Source organism: Anguilla rostrata, chromosome 10 (genome assembly GCF_018555375.3).
Source record: "Anguilla rostrata isolate EN2019 chromosome 10, ASM1855537v3, whole genome shotgun sequence".
NCBI classification, from domain to species: domain Eukaryota; kingdom Metazoa; phylum Chordata; class Actinopteri; order Anguilliformes; family Anguillidae; genus Anguilla; species Anguilla rostrata.
In genome coordinates, this window is record NC_057942.1 from 13,741,225 (window position 1) to 13,761,641 (window position 20,417).

The 20,417-nt window shown below is 42.5% G+C and overlaps 2 protein-coding genes across 2 annotated transcripts; one reads left to right on the plus strand and one right to left on the minus strand.

The window, feature by feature from the left end:
- Window positions 1–987: 987 nt before the first annotated feature.
- On the minus strand, window positions 988–7,177 carry LOC135265069 (actin-related protein 2/3 complex subunit 5-like protein). Its single transcript, XM_064354299.1, has 4 exons — window positions 6,762–7,177; window positions 3,081–3,152; window positions 2,472–2,648; window positions 988–1,351 (listed from the first exon to the last, which is right to left on the minus strand). The coding sequence occupies exons 1-4, from the start codon at window positions 6,900–6,902 to the stop codon at window positions 1,289–1,291; spliced, it is 453 nt and encodes a 150-aa protein (XP_064210369.1). The 5' UTR covers window positions 6,903–7,177; the 3' UTR covers window positions 988–1,288.
- A 2,112-nt stretch (window positions 7,178–9,289) lies between these two features.
- On the plus strand, window positions 9,290–13,424 carry LOC135265071 (large ribosomal subunit protein uL29). Its single transcript, XM_064354300.1, has 4 exons — window positions 9,290–9,384; window positions 10,324–10,460; window positions 11,738–11,819; window positions 13,227–13,424. The coding sequence occupies exons 1-4, from the start codon at window positions 9,382–9,384 to the stop codon at window positions 13,374–13,376; spliced, it is 372 nt and encodes a 123-aa protein (XP_064210370.1). The 5' UTR covers window positions 9,290–9,381; the 3' UTR covers window positions 13,377–13,424.
- The last annotated feature ends 6,993 nt before the right edge of the window (window positions 13,425–20,417 follow it).

Consider the following 20,417-nt stretch of genomic DNA (forward strand, 5'->3'; position numbering starts at 1 on the left):
TTGGTAATACCACTTCAGAGGTGGTTCTGTTTTGTAAGATCCTGATGGTGCGTTTCCTGTCTATGAACAGCTTTTCGCTTGATTGTTTTCCCTGCTTGGCGTAGGTGGGGTTCTGTGCCAGCAGCATTCCGCTGTACTCACATTTTAGCTGCCTTACAGAATGACTGGATTTTATGCTGCGTGTGGCTAGGAAAACTGGCCGACTCATATATGCTATGCTTAAGCATTTGATGCAGTTTCGGTTAAAACAACTCTACCATCTGCGTTTCAGTTCCTGTTAGTGGTCCCATTTCCCTGGGGGGGCAGTCAAACTCAGAGGCAAAAAAGGCATTTCTAATAAGGGGTTGTAGTAAATTTACCTTGCAGGACAAAACACATGAACATTATAAATTATGAAGTTCACACTAATGAAAATGTTGCTTGTGGGGACACGGTGAGGAAAAAGGCCAACACAAAGTGCAGACTCATCCAGAAGAGAACCAGTCACATCTCAAGTGGCTTAGCTGGACTTTTAACTGAAGGCTTCCAGGTTGTAAATCAGCTGTGCGCTGTGAAGGAATCTGGTTTAAATGAAGCTGTCCTAGATAAGGTCATTCGCTAAGGAATTTCACAATATCCCAAATGCACTCTGTCTGAAGGAGCTGGCACTGAAATTAAAGCGATGGATTGTAAGGACATGGACTCTGGAAAATGATGATCCATGAGGTTTATTGCAGCAGGCACTTTACAATGACACACCCCCCCCCCCCCCCCAAAACAAATTATTCATATAATTTCCATTGCTTTATATTAAATGTATGCTTCTCTCTGTACAAAAATGACAACGAGGGAAAAAATACAGTCTCAAATCTTCTGAAACTAAGCCAGCTAAATAAAACGCTGGTTAGGGTGTCGCGTCGTACTCGCAGTAGTACATTCCCCACTCTAGCACCACTGGCCATGGCACGTTTGCAGCTGCTTTTTCCGCACAGCCTCTTTTCAGTTCAATTCATTAATTATTCTCTTTATTGTGTCTTCACAGTCAGTCTTTTAAAAAAAACAGCATGTCAGGATGACGCCCAAGACCATGTTTTCACGATATAGAAAATAATAATAATGTACGTTAAATACAAGAGTATTTCCCCTCGCGAACCCGTCGTTTTACTTTTCTCCTCCCGCGTTTTTGATTCGATTGTGTCCCGGGGGGGGAAAGCAGTAACTGTGTGTAGTGATGCGCTTTCAGCAGTGCGTCCCTGGGCCCTCCCCTCAGTCCTCCTCCTCCTCCGCCTCGGCTCGGCGTGTCCGTCTGTCAGACGGTCTTCCTGGCGGTGAGAACTCGCACAATGGATCCTAAACCTCCTGCGGCGTAAGCCTGCGAGAATGGAGAGGGGTGTGAAATGCACGTGAATCACACACACACAAACAGACACACAAACACCGCCTCTTTACCAGCTTGGCGGGCAAAGCAAGTTTATCTGGTTGAAGGTGTTTTTTTTTTTGTAATTGGCCATTGTTCAATAAAAAGGAGCGTGAGTGTGTACATGGGTAACTTAAATACTTCCCCGCTGCATAGGTTTCATTTGCCTTCCCTGTGAGAGAAACCAGACTGAACTGCTGAAGTCTGACTGGTGTCTGGAATATTCCGGAACGCTTTGATGTAGAGGAGCTACAGTATGGAAGGGGCCTTGGGCACTGTGCTGGCCTCCTGTTGTGCCAGCGCCCCACTGCTCTGGTGTGATGCCCACAGAGACAGGCGACAGGGCACAGCGCTCCACTGCTCTGCTGTGATGCCCAGAGGGACGGGCGACAGGACACAGTGTTCTGCTGCGATGCCCACGGGGATGGGAAGCACAGCAGCCGCAGATGCCCGACAGCCGCTGTGCCCGCAGCAGGCAAATCGCCCCCGACTGGAGGACTGGATCAGAGGAGCCAATTAATACAGGCCTCTCCCCCAAGGAGCAGCCTTTCTAAATCGGGCACTCGATTACTGCACCAAGGCCAAGGCTGGTGGCCAGGTTTAATGGAGCTAACATGCGAGCACCTGAATGAAGAGCCACAGGCAAGAATGGACCAAAGGGTAAGGCTGGAGGAACTAATCAATCGGCCAAAAAGGAAAATAAACCATGTGCAAATGGCACTTCCTGTACAGATATCATCACATGCACTGAACTCCAGCCTTCCCACTGTTTCCAGCTCTGGGCGAAGGGCTTTGCCTCTCTCCGTGTAAGCCTGTTGCATGTGGCACACCAGTCAAGCCTACGCAAATGGAGTTTGATATGTATCCACCTGCTGACACTGATAAAGCGCTGCTGTGGGAAGGAGCAGTCACTGGGCTTAAAGAAGCACCTGGAAAGAGTGCACGTAACGCCAACCTGACACATGGTGGAGTGTGCACGCCTGACGCAGCAGCAATGGCTAATGCTCTCCACCCCGACCCGCCCAGCCCCGCCGAGCCCCACCCGCAGAGCCGGCCGCCCTGGTGCCGCCCTCACCTTTTCATGCCACTGAAGCAGGATGGCGCTGCTGTTCTCCGAAGGCTTCTCGAAGCCCCTGTAGATGTACTTCATTAACAGGTCCACCCCGTTCCTGTCCAGGGATTTAACAGCCGTCTCGATCTCCGCGCTCCTGAAGGAGGTGAGCACCCTCAGTACTACTGCCTGGGCTCTCTCCTAAAGGCAGAGAGGGAGAGAGAGAGAGGGGGCAGGGAGAGGAGAAGGGGGCGATGAGGGCCGCAGCTCTGGATCCAGTGTGTAAACTGGGTGTGTTTGCACTGGGCCTCTTTACAGTCATGCGCGTACTGCGAGAAGGGGGTGGGGTCACAAATCGGCCAGTAAGAGCTCAGCCCGCAAGAGCAAAAACTGTTCTCCAATTGTACCGCACGACAAAAACACACAGAGAAATACCGCTACCCCAATAGTGTCCGTACACATTACACACAAACTGTGGCTGGCTGCCCCGCCTAAATACATATAGGGTTTATACCTAAATAAACCCTAACCCTAACCCCCCCCCCACCAAAGTCTGTGTACTGAGAGAATTCAGACACCAGCCTGCCACAGACAGAAAGAGAAACTCAGCACATTAACGCAGAGCAGGCTTACCTTGATTGCCGGGTTCTTGGTGTTGATTGGAGGGTTCCTCAGCGCAATGTGAAAAGCTGTCATCATTTCTCCTGTGCATTGCAGCTCGTTAAGGAGAGCACGGTAATCAGCACCCATTAATGCTCAGCGAAGAAATTCTGGAGCCCAGTCAACCCAATGATAAACAACAGCACATCTGTGACTAATGAGTCAACATGTTTACTGCTTTTTTTCTAAAACTTCCTCCACTCCACTGACTCATTATCAAATGTAACAGGTTTTAATGAAAACCTGAGAGCCCTGATTTCTTAATTGCGTAATACGGATCCAAAGAACGCGCTGCAGGGTGAAACTTTTAATTTGTAAAATTTGAATGACGAGGTGCAGACAGGCAGGAACTGAGGTGAAGAAAAACAAAGTAGAGAGAGAGCACATTCATTCAGGGCTGTTGCGATTCCTGGAAAAGTGAGGTGATGGATGTGGCTGGTCTGGCGCTGTAGGCGCTGGCGGAAGACTGCATTCCACTGAAGGCTGCTGGGAAAGCCTGCTGCTCATGGCTTCCAACAGGTGACTGCCATTAATTCAAAACCCCAACGTAACAACGAGCAGCACATTAGGACACAGCACATGTGATTCTGAATGTCCATCCATTATCTATACCTGCTCATTCCTGGTCAGGGTCGTGAGAGGTGCCGAGGTTTATCCCAGCATGCACTGGGTGAGAGGCAGTAAGATAGATTCTGAATATGCCATGTGAAAATTTGGCATAAGCACCTCAGGTTCAGTCGCATTTATTTTGCAGTTGATTTTTTAATATCCATGTATGGTTGGAGGTAACTGGCTCGTTACCCAAACTTCCTTTCTGTCAGCTGACTAATACTTACTAATACTAAAGGGCTGAGCATGGAGAAAGAGTACCCATCATTCAACAAACAAAAACTTGTCCTTTTCAGAATCTGTTCAAATGAGTTCAGATGAACGCTTTCCTGTTGGTCTGTAGGAATCTCCGTTCACTAGCCCTGCCTGTTCCGAAAACATGATTTAGGCCTACCTCCCTGCAGCACCTTAGGAAGGCTCTAAAATGCAGTGCTGTGCGACTTCCAGCTCGTAGGGCTCCGGTCTGTGTCAAACAGTCTGGTGCTGGAAATCCTGACTTGCAAATTTATTCATTTAGCATTTCACTTTTTTTTCCCACTAACATTTCACCAGCACACTTCAGTTGGAACGGTCAATGTATTATTAATGGAGCAGCTGGCTCAATTATCACAGCCATCCAGTTTTGCATGCGTTTAATATTCGGAACACTGGGGCGAATGTGGGAGGTGCCAGACTGTCGCCGGACAGCGAGGGGAGAGCAGCTCGCCAGGATGAAAATGGCTAACAGGTTGCCGACGGTGACGGGTGATGAGTGGCATGGTGTGTCCTGAGGGAAGCGCTCAGTTCGGGTTGCCAAACATCGCTCTACCTCCTCCACCCCCCCCCGGGTCAAAAACACTTAGCGGTGACAGTGTGAAAAGCTCTAGGACTCTGGCGAGGCGGACGGGGCTGGTCACGGTCAGGACGACATGCAGGCTCTCTCTCCAGAGAGCCAATCAGCAAACAGCCCTTCAGCAGCCAAGTGCGCTATCAAGCAGCTGCATCCTCAGCCATTCCTGCCCCTGCTTCCAGATCCTCGTCCTGCACAACTCTGCAGTTCCAGGGCTCTCAATTAACTGGCTGTGGCCAGCCGACTGAGGGACAGGGACAGCTCGCTGTCTTTAACAGACGAGTAATTTGAGCCCGTATTTGTATAATGTGTGCCTGAGGTACCGAGGCACCTTTTTTCTCTTGCGTTTAATTTTGAAAAACCTAAAAGGAGCCGAATGTCCCCGTTTTCATCGCGAGTGCTCAGAGACTAGCAACGCTCCCGTTTCTGACGCAGCTCCCCAAAACGAGCCTTTCCTGGGGCCGTGCGCACGCGTTTCTCCCAGAGGGCTTTGCAACCATGACGGCAGAGCAGAACGTGCTCCAGTTACCATAAGCAGGAGCCCGCAGGACCTCAAAAAAAAGAGAGTAGAGCAGGACGGGGAAAAGAGGATAAGATGCTGCACAGATGCACCCATTTGCATTAGGAAGTCACGCTCCAGGGCTCCTCACAGAGATCTGCAGGGGCTCCAGTTTCCTCACAGCACTGCCACTCAACCAAGAGGATGTCACAACAGGCAAATAATTAGCATGCGATCTTGATACTGGTTTGTGTTAGTTTATAATGAGCAAAACTAATGATAAATCCGCCCAAATACTGCCTGCATGACACCTAAAACTAACTAAAATTGCAAATATAAAACATGAATCCACAATGCTGACCACATAAATATTAAATCTAAATATAAGATCAAATGCACTCCATTTAATATTAGGCATAAGGTTGTAGACTGATGGGTCTTGAGTTCAGTGAGTGTAACACTAGTCAAGACATGACAGTATAATCAGCGGTTTACTGTATACCCCTGTGTGCACATATCAGTTGTAAAAACATTGAAGATTTTCCGTTAGACATTTACAGCATCATAACCACTAAATTACCATATCTTAAAGCCCTTCCATTTCTGCTTTGGTCTGCTTGTCCCATGAGAATAGTTCTGAAAAGTCCCCACCGGTTCCTGTGTGCCTCATCCTCTCCACAGCTATACTTATGGCAGCTGAGTTCACTATTCAATGTTTTGCCCTCCCAAGTAGCTAGAAAGCTAGTGTCATAGCAGATGCCTACCAATGATAACATATCAACTGCAATAACAACAACTGTAACCCACAATCAGACGTGTTCTCAAATTACAAAGCATTCCCACAGCAGCTGCTGTGCTGAACGGTCTTTATACCAAATTTACCAACCAAGCCCAGAAGTGTAGGCAGCCAACTACTTTAAGCTGGAGCTGAGAGTTTAGATGGGGTTATGCACTGCACTTCGACCCAAAAATTCCCTAATTAAGACTGAATGGAATCTTGGCCGTTCTACTGTGAAGTGCTGCATTGTGATCATTGGCTGTGGCAGACTCTGCCAATGTGATAACTTTTTGACAATTAAACGAACATTCAACACAGAAATGGTAACGTCAGACCAAAGGTGTTGAGTAGTCGTTTTACAGTTAGATAGTTAACTCAGCCATCGTGTTTAGCCATTGGTTCAGGCAGATGAATGTGTTCTATCAAACAGAATGCTCACACATTATGTTCACTTTTAACACATTTATATAACGTTAGGTAGCTAGGTAACATTATTGTTATACATTAAGCCATTTTCTAACGTCAGATAGGCAACATATTCTTGCCACCACTTACAGTCAGCTAACATGAAGTTAGGCGACGCAGCGCTAGTGTTCAAATTAACCAAGCTATGCCTGCTACCATTCTATACTGCTGCGGCCAGCTAGCTTGATACGGGTGAGTCTAAGTTAGTTAATTCAAATTTTTATGATGAACATTCAGGTTAGAGAATAATAAGACTGTCGCTTAATTTTATATTTAACTAAAGAACTGGTTAATTTATATAAACTGTGTCAGTTATCTTGCGAGCTGGCTTTCTGGCTACGTTACGAACTTAGCTAGCTAGCTACCCAACGTGTCTCTGGTTTGTATTTTCTTTACCTGTGCTATCGGTTGTGGAATCAGAGTAATCGATTAGAAATGGACAGACAAGTCCTTAGGTGTCCCGTCAAAAGGATATTGCCTGATTAGATTGTCTACCTCGGCGGCGTCCGGTCCTTGTTGCTCAGCCGCCTCCTCCTGCTCGTCCACAAATTTGTTCTCGTCGTACTCATCGATGTCAAACCTCCGAAACCGCGACGAGAGTGTGTTTTTCGCCATGGGGACCACTTAGGAAAGAGAAATCGCAAGCTAGCTGACCGGCTCACGCTAACTAGTCCACTCCTACACTGTTCTTGGTAGGATAAAACTGTACTGCAATAAGCTGCAATACAGACCGCCTCGTTGGCGTGTCACCTCGACAGCATAACATAAACAGTTTGACTCCTGTAACGTTAGCCCCACTCCCACTGTCACTCGAGTGTGACGGCTGCTCTCTGGATCTCCGCTCTCATGCACATTCTCCCCGCTGTCACACAACTCCGTTTACCAGGATGTAACGGAAACGGAATTACCTCATATTACCTCATACAAATGTAAATGAAAGTGCGTATTGCGTAAACCCCACTATTTTAATTTACGCTTTTCCTCGGTATCGTCGTTGGGACAGGGAACATACATTTAATAGCGAATCACACCAATACGGTCTAATTATTTACCCTCAAATGTGTTGAACCCATAAAACCATATTGCCCCATTCAAATCCAGGGAAAAAAAGAAGAAAAGCTTAGCAGCTGCAAGACATAGCCTACTCATCTGAGTTCTATACATATATTTTAGTCCAGATACAAGTCGTGTGATCCCTTTGTTTACCACGCATTTTTCTGAATTGTATACGTATTTTATATGATGTCCACAGTATATGATATTTACAGCTTGAAATGCTGATCCCGCATATCTCAGGGCTCTACACTAACCTTTTTTTTTTTCCAAAAAGTAAATATATGCTCCTAAATTGAAAAATTTAGGAGAGTACCACCCAGTATACACAAAGACATTGAGACAACGTTGTGACAACCACGTTAAACATTCAACTTTCTGACAACCTTGTTGGAATGTTGTGTGTTTGCTGGGCTACACATCCAAATATCTATGTGCTCCCAACTTATTTTTCTATGAACACACATTCATCTTCAAGAGCAAAAGCTCCTAAAATGGGAGCACTGTAGAGCCCTGTATCTGTCTATTTTTATTTCTGTACATTTTGCACTTGTGGCCCTCAGTTCAGTTGGCAGCTATCCAGTTTCCTCCCCACTGTCCCCAAGATCTGCCTGGCCTCTGCATTTTGAAGTTTTTCAGCGGATGACTGAGGAACTGCCTGATCTCAAAGGAAAACAGAGTGGACCACCATTTGGTTGTTATGCGAGGAAAACAGTGAATGAAAACATGTATCTTCCATATCACCTTTTTAGGTTACATATATGGTGACAGGTCAAACATGACTGCAATAACAATTACATAATGCAAATGTACTAAATGTTTAAATAGGACTAAAATCTGACACATTGCATATGAAATGAATGCCCAAACCAGCTATACATTTTCAATTCCTCTGGATAGCTTCAATGTTTTAAAAATGTATATATTATTAATGTAACTAGTGAGAGATATAAAACACTTGATTTCATTCCTGTTAGAGGTCACTTGGAATTCCTGGATCAGAAGGGCTAGGTTTTTGGGAGGAAAAACTACAAAAATGTGTTTACATATCTACATTGTTCAGTGTTTCCATAACATTAGGTGTAGGCCTATATAATAGAGTTATCACTGGTTGGTTTTAGCTGACTGGATGATATTGTATTGGACATGTTGACTATCTATAGACCAGTCTTCTAGGGACAATGGTCGTGAACTTTATTTATTTATTTATTTATTTTTCAACAAGGATTAATTCAGTAAGCAATTGGAAGCCCTGAATTACTGTTTTGCTAATTATATTTTTTTACCTGTTCAATAAAAAGGTAGGTACTTCTACCTGTGTGATAGAGAGGATGAACAACTGAGTAATCACAGTACATCCCCACCTCAGTATAATGCAGATTCATCACTGTTACTATATTGTCTCAGTCTTGGCTGGTACAGTAGCAACTAAAATTATAATCAGATTTTCAAAAAATATAACGATTATTCTTGGATTTATTTTGGATCAATGTATGTTGTGTGTATGTATGTGCATAAACAAGTATAAAGTAGGCACGTGCTACATTTTATAATGATATTTGAACTTCTAGTATCAGTTGTATTCAGCAAGTATTATCTTCATTGTTATGCTAAAATAGCAATGTCCTCACGTTGCTCATTAGGTTAATAATAACAAAAATAAACGCCAGTATTTAAAAGGATAATTCTCTTTCTGGGGCTTTTTGATATTATTTCTATCTTAATGTGTTCATCGCACAAGCTGCTTTGTGTTACTTGAAGTGTATTTTATAGAAGATAAACGACCAAATGCCCATATAGCAGCCAGTGTAAAGCCGGAATGTCATCAGAAACCTCTGCACATATATAAAATATCCTTAATGCGCATAAAATAATATCAATGCACCCCCAAAAGTGATCCCTTTAAAACCTGTACCCCTTTCTAACACAATGGACCATTCTGCACCCCCTGTCAGCAAGTAAAAGTGGTTTCATCTGTAACCCGGTAGATGTTTCGTTCTGACTGAAGTACTTCCTTTCCTGTGGCAGTCAGCAACTGAAGATGGTGAGGAATTATTTTCTCGTTATTAAATCCATCATAATCCTACAAATTCGATCTCCCATATGTTACAGGCCTCTATAAAGATGTTCTTTAAAAATGCGTGTCTACACACCGAAGAGTATATTAGATATATTAATCTGCGATTATTCGATGAAACACTGAAGTTTGGCCCATTCTCGCCAACGTTACATTTGTAGTCGTATTGAACAATGCTAACTGGCTATTTGACCTCAGTTTAGTACAGTAGAATTTCCTCTGGCTAAAGAGTTCCCCTGTAAATAATTCAATTAAATATCTAAATATTATCAAATAATGTGTGGAGTATCAGTCTCATTGGATAGCTATATATTTTACGGTACATGGGTAGCTTTGCTAACGCCAGTATGTCTGCCTGTTAGCTATCGTTAGCTAACGCTAGTTATTTTGCATTTGAACATTGATTTACCAACTGTCCACAGTTCGGTTTCAAGTTTAATAGCTGGGTTGCTATAGTACTTGCTGCATGTGGTTAGTGCTACAATATGTAGTAACTAGCTAGTTGGTCTCAAACGCAAACCTGCACATGCAGCTAACTCACGTCGTATTTGGATGTATTTCCTGAATGAATTCACGCATGTTCGCAAACGGAACACGTGATGTTGCTAGCTTGATTTCTGTAATGCATGGTGCTGTTTAAATTACACAAGAATGTTGAATGAATAATGTTCTATGTGTAGCTTTAAACATACGGTGAAAACAGAAAATGGTTTATCTGTGGGGATGGGCAAGTGTAAATCCGGTGTAATTTACAGATATGTTTTGAATAAGTTCTGTTTATGGCCACATGCTCTCTGTTGGAAATGGTTACTTTTAAGATGCCTGTTAGCTAATATGTTTTGATCTTTGGTTGGGAACAGTTGTGCGGGTTCATAATGCATCTTTCTTTTGCGCCCCTGTTCTAAGGCAAAGATTAAGGCCCGAGATCTGCGTGGCAAGAAGAAAGAGGAGCTGCTGAAGCAGCTGGATGACCTGAAGGTAGAGCTGTCCCAGCTGCGTGTTGCCAAGGTCACCGGTGGTGCTGCTTCCAAGTTGTCAAAGATGTGAGTATGGAAATGTTGAAATGGATCATCTGTGAGGGATGGAGCAATAATGATGGAGAGGAGGTGGGCTTCATAAACCCTGTAATGGATGGAGTTACTGTGTTCTGTCAATCATGGATATGAATCAATCAATACTTTTGCCATCTGTAGCATTAAAGTGCAATAAGTTGCCAGTGACTTGCATATAAACCAGTGTTACTACTGTTAGTATTCAGGGTTTCCCTAAGTATGGGAGATGCTTATGTTTAACATTAAGTTGTCTAGTGCAGGGTTTTTGAAATTGAAATTTGGAAACTGTATGCTGGTTTTTGTCTCCTTGTGAATTCCCTCTACTTTATATCAAATTGACTTAGACAAGACTGTATACCAGTGCTTAAACCCTACAGATGGAATTTAGGCAAATTGGGTTTCTACTCAACATAATTTGGCAGCTCTGAAGGATTGATGATACAGTGGGCCTTATGGGCTTTCTGCAGCAGTGGATAATATTCCCAGGGTTTAAATCCCAACGTTGCATTCCATTAAAGCCCATGTGTCCAATACCACCACCTCTGTTACCATTGACCCATTTTGCACAGTCAGTAGCTAATTGTGCTTATATGGCATTTCTTGATTTCCATCTTTACCACTGAATAGGGCTGGGTAATATACACAGAACGATAATTATTGAATGCAATAACGGCTGTCGCCACTATGTGGTGTATTGCCTTTCTTTTCTTTTGTTCTCTTTATTTATACCTGATGCGCTAGTAAACACAGAGGCTGTGTGAAGTGCTTCAGGAGAAACGTTGACACTTCTATTGGGTGACCATAAGGCAGCCAGTTGGCTGCAAGGCCTCGCAGCTTCCATGTGATTGACAAACACGTCACATGATCACATGGAAGCTGTACAACCTTGCTGCTGATTGGCTGTCTTAACACCCAGTTGATAATGTTTTTTTATCTGGAAGTATTAAGCATTGTCTCTCTAGTGTGGTTGTTCACCACTGCTTCAGATATAATTAAAAAGATGAAAAGAAAGAAAGGTCATAACACCATATGGTGGCGACGATTGTTATAGCATTCAATAATCGTCGTTGTGGTATATCGCCCAGCCCTACTGCTGAATACCTGCCATCTGTCACACGAAAGTGCATGCAAACTGAGTATAATACGACCATTGTGGCTTTCGCTAAAGTTGTAAAAGTTTTGCACGTTAAGAGGTGGAATTGTATAGGTTTTTTGGATGTCATTTTGTGTAGTAACGTTGACACTTATCTCTTTTCCCCCTCCCTCAGCCGTGTGGTCCGCAAGTCCATTGCCAGAGTTCTGACTGTCATCAACCAGACTCAAAAAGAGAACCTGAGGAAATTCTACAAGGTAATGAAGAACTGTCGGTTTTACTTCTAGAGCTGTAATAGTAATACCTGTGTAAGTGGTATTGATTAAATGAGGGTGATACCCCTGTGCTTTAAAGGATAAATCTGTTTCCCCTCAACCATGGCCTTTTTTGTAGTATTTTTTATCATTCCTTTTGTTTTGAGTAGTGTTTTACTTGTCACGTCTTTGGGGGTTTCTTTGGAGGCGGTTTTTTTCTCCCTGACAATAGCTTCACAATGGCATCTGTAGGGCATATCACGATAGTGTTTCAATTTACTTCAAAGTCCAGTTCATATAAACCTCTTATATGGAAGTGAAAACAAATCAGTTGAAATTTATTAGCTGGAATTAAAAGAAACAATAATTACGTTCCAACTAGTAGAATTGACCTACCGTATTTGTGCTATTCTGCTGACTTTTGAGTTAAATTGAACCTGTATTCTTGATATGACCTGTAGATGACGTTGTGAAGCTAGAGGCATGGAGAAAAAAAAAACAACCTCTAAAATAAACAAACCAATAAAACTTGACATTGAAGCAGCTGCATATAATACTATCCGAACCCATAGGAATGATGGAAAATGCTACAAAAATGGATATATATCAACTGGAATTATCCAATGAAGTGTGTGACCACTGTCTGTCCGCACTCTGCTTCTCTGGAAGTCGATGTATGGATGGAAGGTGTTTTAAGTAATGTGTGCTGGCATTCTGTGCCCTCATTTGTGATGGTGCTTGTGTGTGCTGCTGGGCTGTGTGAAAACATGCTCAAACATTGATGCACGTATGAGCATTGTTTTTGACTGTGTTACCACCTTTGGCTGGAAGTGGTAGTCACTATTAATGGGCAACTGAATTTGGTTCAGGCATTTAAAGCAGCTTCTCTTATACCCATAAAAGAACGTGTGGATTTTATTACTTTTGCTATGTCATTAGAATGGTTTCCGCTGCAGTGAACAAGGGACAAATGCTGAGATGTACAGAGGCAGACAGTAGATGCTGTTGACATTGACATTAGCATAGCGTATTCTCTGCAAGACCATCACCCAGCACTGCTCTTTGCATCTGTAGATGCAGTGTGAATATATTCTTGCTAAAGCAATTCCCCTGACCTCTGGAAGGGGGAGTGGTCAGCCACTCTGGAGTGTCATAGTTTTGGCGCGTACATCTGGAGAGTTGGCCAACATGTATTAAAGATTTTGGCAAATAAGTACTTCTGAAACTACTCGCTGAAAACCGTAATTGAAAAGTTTTTTTTTGAATGTCTGTGCTGTTTAATTTTCCTGTTGTCACCCGTCTTATTTAACAAGTACTGGCATTTCGGACAACCCAAAGCACTATGACTGCATTTTCTGTCTAGTTTGCTGTATTTCAACATTTGCTATATATAAATGCGCTTGTTTGCAGGGCAAGAAATACAAGCCCCTGGACCTGAGGCCCAAAAAGACCCGTGCTCTTCGCCGGCGGTTGAACAAGCACGAGGAGAGTCTCAAGACCAAGAAAATGCAGAGGAAGCAACGTTTGTACCCCATCCGCAAGTTTGCCGTAAAGGCATAAAAGCTGTTTTCGCAGTGCAAATAAAGGCCCAAAAGTGTCAAAATAAAACTCCCTGTCCGTATTTCTTTTTTGTAAGAACGTGCAGGCAGCCTCTGAAGCTGGCTGAAATGGCTCTGGCAGAGGATGGGGCAGAAAAGCTCCTTTTAGAGTGTAAGGTTATCACGTCCGATCGGGCCCAAGCCGCTCCTGTTGGTGAACGTCATAGGCCACGTGGGTTTGTCCTTGAGTATTGGTGTACTCAACTGGTTCATGGGTGTCACCAGCCACACACATGCTATGAAAGCTGGTGCTTAATACTTATTTGGCTTCAGAGAAATGTGATAGTTTTGCTTGCAAACGTAATGGGAGTGAGTGTTAAGATGTAAAATTCAAAATTATTGGTAAGCTGGCCTTATTTTTAGGCTTTTAGAAGTGACCAGAGAAGCTGTTGCAAAAGAACGTTGAGAAAGTTACAGTTCCACAGCTCTCTAATCACTGAAAACACCACAGATCAGGCAGAGAAGAAATCTCGAATGCCTCAGTGCCTCGTTTTTGTGAATTATTTGTAGGGGAAAAAGTGACAAAACGAGGCACACTCCCTGCAAGTTCTCCACTGGCAGGATTTCAGCATCATTGGTTTCATTTTATTTCTTAGCAACAAGATTGTTTCCATGCCAATTTTTTTTTCCTATTTGGGATTCCCCTCTTAAACGGACCCTCACATTTCTGATGTATTACTGGCAGAATATCCATTCCCTTTTAGTATTGCCCTTACTCACAAGCCTCTGGGGTTTCTAATTACTGGCATACTGAGGCAGCTGTCATCTGATTTTCTGCTTAGTGTTTTAGCAGGGATTTTTCAGTCCAACCCCACCCACAGCAGAAGACTTGGGTCATTTCATCTGTTGTGTTTCCAGGACCAATAAGGCATCCACAATTTAATGTCATTTGTGTTGGCAATCTGCAGGGATATGAAAGAAAAATTACATAAAATACAAACAACATAAGTCATGGTAATTGAATAATTGTGGCCTGTGTCAGTGCACTCAAAACAAAGTTGGTAATTATGCATAGAACTATTAAAAATACGATATTTCTACCAAATGAAAAAAAGACCAAAAATCAAAGCCATAAAATCTCAAACTATGCTATTTCAACCTTAAATCCAAAAAATGTTTGCACGACTCAAATGCAGCATCTTAAAAGAATTTGAGAAAGTGAGTCAAATTCAGAAATTCATACGTTTCATCTGGTGAGGCCATTTTCAGTATAAAAGTATGGGTGCTGCTGGTGCCATTCAGTTACATTCAGCTCGTTCAGTGATTCCTGTGGTCTCGGATCGAATCTGGATGGTGCCAACTGACTGGCTGGTAGCAACACCTGCTGAAGCACAATGCTGATTGCACTGCGCAGGATATGTGGGGGTTCAGGTGGTTAGGGGTTAGGTTGGGTTTCATCACTATCTAGTGACCCCTGCTCGTCGATCGGGTGCCCATGGAGTACATGTTACAGCCGCGTATGAAAGGTCTTCCTCTGACTCCACTCTGAGCTCACGGTGTGAAAAGCAGATGTGACACCACATGTCTCTGAGCAGAACCAAGGTTTTCTATGCTCTCAAAATGACAATGGGGTTCAAGCATGAATGCTGCTGTAGCGGCAGACAGTTGGCAGTTCCAAATTAGGGTGGGAATTGGACATACTCAGCCCCATGTTGGCTGCCAAATTTTAAAAAAAGGACATTTTGATTCCTTTTCTTCATCTATGTCACCAATTTGAACTGACGTTGACGGCGTGCTTGTGATTATTAGGAATTTGTTTCCAGACATTACTAAGCGCACTAAATGTGTACTTGGAACGAATGGAAAAATTGTCTTTTCTGTTTAGAGGCTGGGCTTTGTGCATGAGAATCATGTCAAACAAGAATAGCTTGAAGCCAGGGAACTGGTATCAACCCAGGACTAAAAATAGCTTAAGAGAATCTAAGATTGGTGCAAATTTGATGCAACTACAAAAACTGACTTTAAAGCAAGCCATTTAAAAGCTGCAGAGTGAAATCTATTACTATGCAAAATACTAATATGTGTATTTCAGAACAAGTTTTGCTGTTTTGCAATCTTTAATGTAAATTGAGATGTCAAGAAAATCAACACAACCTGGGAAAGCATTGTGAATGAAAGTTGATTGAGGGTCTCAGATGAACATCACAATAATAAAGTTGGACAGATAAAAGTAAATGATGTGTTGTCTTCATGACACAATGCTTGCAGAAAAATTAAAATGGTTATACTTCAGGGCCACAGTCCCCATGGCTGTCCCCTTTATATGGAAGTAGGATTGTCATGCCGGTAGTGAATTTGGTAGTATGCAAAAGAACACTAGTTAAGAAATGTTAAGTGTATAGGGAGGAGTCATCAATGGTGGCAAGAATAGTATCCTCATCAAGGTTAGGGTCACTTATATAGGAAATCCACAGTATCCTTAAGATAGTTCAATAAATAATAAGAAAAATGGGTGGAGGAAAGAGGAGCACCACTAGAAATAACTTTAGTGTTTGCAGAATTAGGAGTTAATTGACAAGAAAAAGGATGTAGAACAATGTACACTGTTGAACCCAGTTCTTGTGCTTTATGCTGGGCTACTTCCATGATGTAGGTCTGGCAACCCTGTTCTTCTTTTTCTGCTCAACTCCCAGAACTGCGTCTGGCGCATTTACTGGAAACTGGTTTTGCAGGTGGAGTTGATGTTTGGGTTTGATTCGGAGGCAGCTGCACTGAATACACAACGCACCGTTTCCTGAGTTACGGCTTTGGTGAGGGAGGGGGGATTTTGACCAGACTTTGATATTTGGGTGTTCTCCTGCTCTTTGGAGCATGCTGTGTTTACCCTTTCTAATGCGCAAGAGTGTGCTTGAGCAGGTAATTGGTGGTTTGGTGACCGAGGGAATCATGGTATTGTACTCTCAACTTCCTGTCAGGGAGCAGCAGTCTAAGGTGAAATAGCACTGCGGATAAACGAGATCCCAGGAGCTCATCAGGGGATCAGATGCCGGCCAAAATTTGGGGGATTTCACTGTCGTGCCTTTTCTAAAGTGTTATGTGGCAAAGTTGACTGAGACGCTGAAGACCTTTGCGTGAAATGTCATGAACCACCACCCATTTTCTTACAATGTGTATTTCATTTTGGCTTCACAAAAGCTTTGGAGAAATGTCTTGACTAATATCCGAGCAAACCCATTAAGCGGTATTTATGACTGACAAGAAAGATTTAACACGTCATTTGAAGTTCCTTGGAAACAGCTTTCATGTGTTTCAACTTAAATTGCAACAGGCAGTGATTGTGTGTACATGTACTAAAACTCGAACGCCCTCTGAGTGGACATGGTCTTAAAATGGTTGTCGACCTTCTCGTTAAAAAAATACCATGAAGGTCTGATAACAAGTTCCTCTCCGGTTTCCATGGCCAAAGGCTACGGATGAGGCCGAGTGCTTTTTTAAAGTTTTCTGGCGTTTCCATAGCAATGGTAACAACTGCGAGGTTTACTGTAATCTGGCCCTTTGAGAAACTGAAAGGATAATGAAAGTGATTGACAGAAGCGTTAAAGGGGTTTAATGGAACGGGTGCAGATCCCCTGCAGATAAGAATGGAGGGTCACTCTTTTGGTTTCAGAGTGGGAAAGGCAACTCTCAGGTCAGCCCCAGTTTAATAATGAGCCACATGTGCGAGGAGCAGGTTTTCCACACTGCAGGGCCATCACCATCACCATCATGTAAAACAGCTTCACTGTCGACCAAACTGCCACGGCGGCCAGCATTTCTAAACAGGCAGAGGCTTGAAATTCAACGCTGAATTAGCCCTTTGAACAAATGTATTCTCCCCTTTTTATTGCACAGCATTACAAGTTTGTGATTCATTGAAATAAAATCATTGCAACTTGTTCTGTCCTGGAAGTGAACTATTTTTGTGGCAATATATTGATGAACGCATTACAACATTTTAAGCAAAAATGTAGCTGGTGACCTGCTGTCCTTTTCCTTTGAAAATGTTCCTCGAAGGTTAGATGTTAGGGGATCGGCTGCAGCCATGAACACTCTATGCAGTCTTTTAAAAACAAAAGTTATGTAGTGATTTTTGCTGCAGCAGTTTGAGTCCATAACGACATTCTTGTTTAGGGCAACCAAAACCCTGGAGCCAGCGCTGTGGGGACCTCTTGTTTTGTTAAACATCGTGCTTTCTGCCTATGAAGTGATGTAGACTCATAAGGAGTCCTGAGAGATTTCCAGTCATAAAGATTTCCCTTGGCTGGGTTACAGTATCTCTGTCCCCAGTAGATCTGGCTTTCGCACTGATGACATTTTAAATGTTCCATCTGATTCTGGTTCCAGGCTGGACTGAAGCCCTGTCAGATTTGGAGTCATCTGTGATGTTGGAATTAGAGATATGTTTCTGATGAGTTACCGACAAGCACTAATGAAAAAGGGTGATGTGTTTAAGTGTGTATGCGTGGGTGGGTGTGTGTGTCATCTGTCTATCTTTCCTTACATGTGTGATCTGCCCTTAATCAGCAATAAAGCCAACTCCATGGAACAATTATTTTAAAATGTCCATTTTGAGATCTTCCATGCAGTACATTTGCTCAGTTCTAATTGATTTGAAGGAAAAATGTGCACATGCTTGGATAATTGGGCTCTTGGTGATGCAGATGGTCTAATTAAAGGAAGTGATGCCACTTTGTAACATCTTTGTAATGTTGGCTTCAGTGGACATAATGCTTTTGGGCTCCCAGTGTAATTGTATATACTCTGTGTATAAATCTGTGTTTATTAACTTTAGTAAAGCCATGAAAATATGGTATTTATCCAGTCCTTTACAAAGGCCTCAAAACTATTTTGCTGTGAAGATTTAAGAGAAGTGCTGATTTAAAATTAAAAGGTACCCAGACCAGTTCTCATGGTTTTGTATTTTTCTGTGAATGTAACATGACTGGATTTGTATGTTTTGTACTGGATTTTGATTTGGGGCTTCACTATGGATGTTGTCCACAGTCCTGTTGCACAGTAGTTACAGTTGCTTAAATATCCACAAGGGGGCAAGCTAGATCTATAATGTCTGTATTTAAGGAATCAGGTTTTCACCTGTCAACCAAAAGTTAATGATAGTTTAGGGATAGTTTGGTAGTTTAGTATAATTATAGTTTTCTACTGTGTGGTAATGATCAGTCTGTTAAATGAACAAAACTCAAGCATTTAGATCAGTAATCATTGCATTGATTCATTAAGATTTAAGATTTTGATGATTGGGAGATTTTGATGATTTTATATTGAAGCTTCCTGTCTCTGAGATGCATTAACAGAATAACGTAAAACAAATCTGTAACCATCAAATGACCAGGGATTTTGGTGAACATTTTTAAAATCGTTTTTAAGCAAATTCTGCCAAGTTCTAAGTCACAGAACAATAGAATACAGACATGTTTCATATAGACTGAAATTATCCCTTGGTGGTTGTCATTTACTGATGAAAAAATGTGAAATGCATCAAATGCATTTTATTAATGAATTTGTTTTCGAAATTGCTCATTTGTTTAACATTGTTTAACATTGCTGATTAAATTAACAGGAAAAACCATCCTTTTGTTCTTTGAATAACAAAAATGAATAGCATTTTAAGGCCAGTCCTGCAATATTCCTTGTGACTTAAACAAAAACATTCAGGAGATGCCCAAGAAACTGGATAAATGTATCTGCTGGGAGCTTTTACCCTAAATTTATCATCTTAAGTCAATGGCTATCGTCTGCTATGATTCAATGTGGTGTATGTAGCATGTGGAAGATTTAGAATCAGCCATGCATGTCAATTGATTTCTTATCCACAGTAAAAGCTGACTGTAGGAGTCTGTAGTGAGGGATGGACATATATATACACTGTCCTCCAAAAGTATGCAAATTGGTAGAGTGAACTATGTCATTTTTCTCTATACTTAAGGCATCTGGATTTGAGATCAAAAGATGAATAATAAGACAAAAGACAGCTTTTATTTCATCGTATTTAAAGGCAAATATGCTTTATCTTACGGAACCATTTTGCAGAAGCTCTTTTCCTGTTGAATCCCCATGTTTTCAGCTAGGCAAAAGTAAGTGAATGGCTGACTGACAGGTGTTAAGTGTTTCTTAGGTGTTTGCTTTTGCATGATTGCCTGATTTCCTGCACTTTTGTCTCATGTTCATCTTTTAATCTCAAATCCAAATGCTTTTATATATCAAAAATGACTAACTTCACAGTTCCCATATGTTGGAAGGCACTGTATGTGGGAAACAACCAGCTATTCCTCTAAACATATGCACGGTACAACCTGTTTTTCCTTATGGGTTCTCATGTCTGAGAATTCCCTCCTTTTCAAGCATTCATCTTGAACAGCAGAGCTGAGAATGTTTTGCGACGTGTGCTGTGTAATGGCAGAAAGGTATGCATGTTCATGGTCACCTAACTTATAGAGCCTTGGTCCCTCTGAAATTGCCACCCCCCTCCCCTCCCCCCTGCTGTCCCTGGTGCCATGCAACATTTGATGGACTTCTCACTTTAGTAGGAAGTATGACATTATTTTCCCATGGTGCTTTGCTTGAGGCTGTCGGAGGGCCGTGGAACAGCTGTGACTGCTCAGAGACACCTAGCGCCGACGAGAGTCACTCCAAAACCCACAGGGCCCTGCCAGCTGTTTCATCCTCTCACTGTTCTGGCTGTCAGCAGCGCTCGGGGAATAGTTTCACGCAGAGCGCGTCTGTAGCGTTCACATCACGGAGGCAGTCGCAAAACAGACGGCTCTATGAGCATTCCGAAAACGAGCGCTAGAAATTCTGTGCTTCCACCTATTTTGCATGTCATACTTGAAGATTATTCTGTCTCCTGTTTCAGTCTGACGCTTCCAGCTCCTTCCTGATGTATTAAAAAGGATAGATGCAAATGAAGGAAGGGGTTATGGCATGAGCTCTGAAGAATTCCTTTGTGAGAATATTTTTTATGCAAATGTATTTCTTGCTGCCCGTGTTTTGATTGCGCATTGCGATG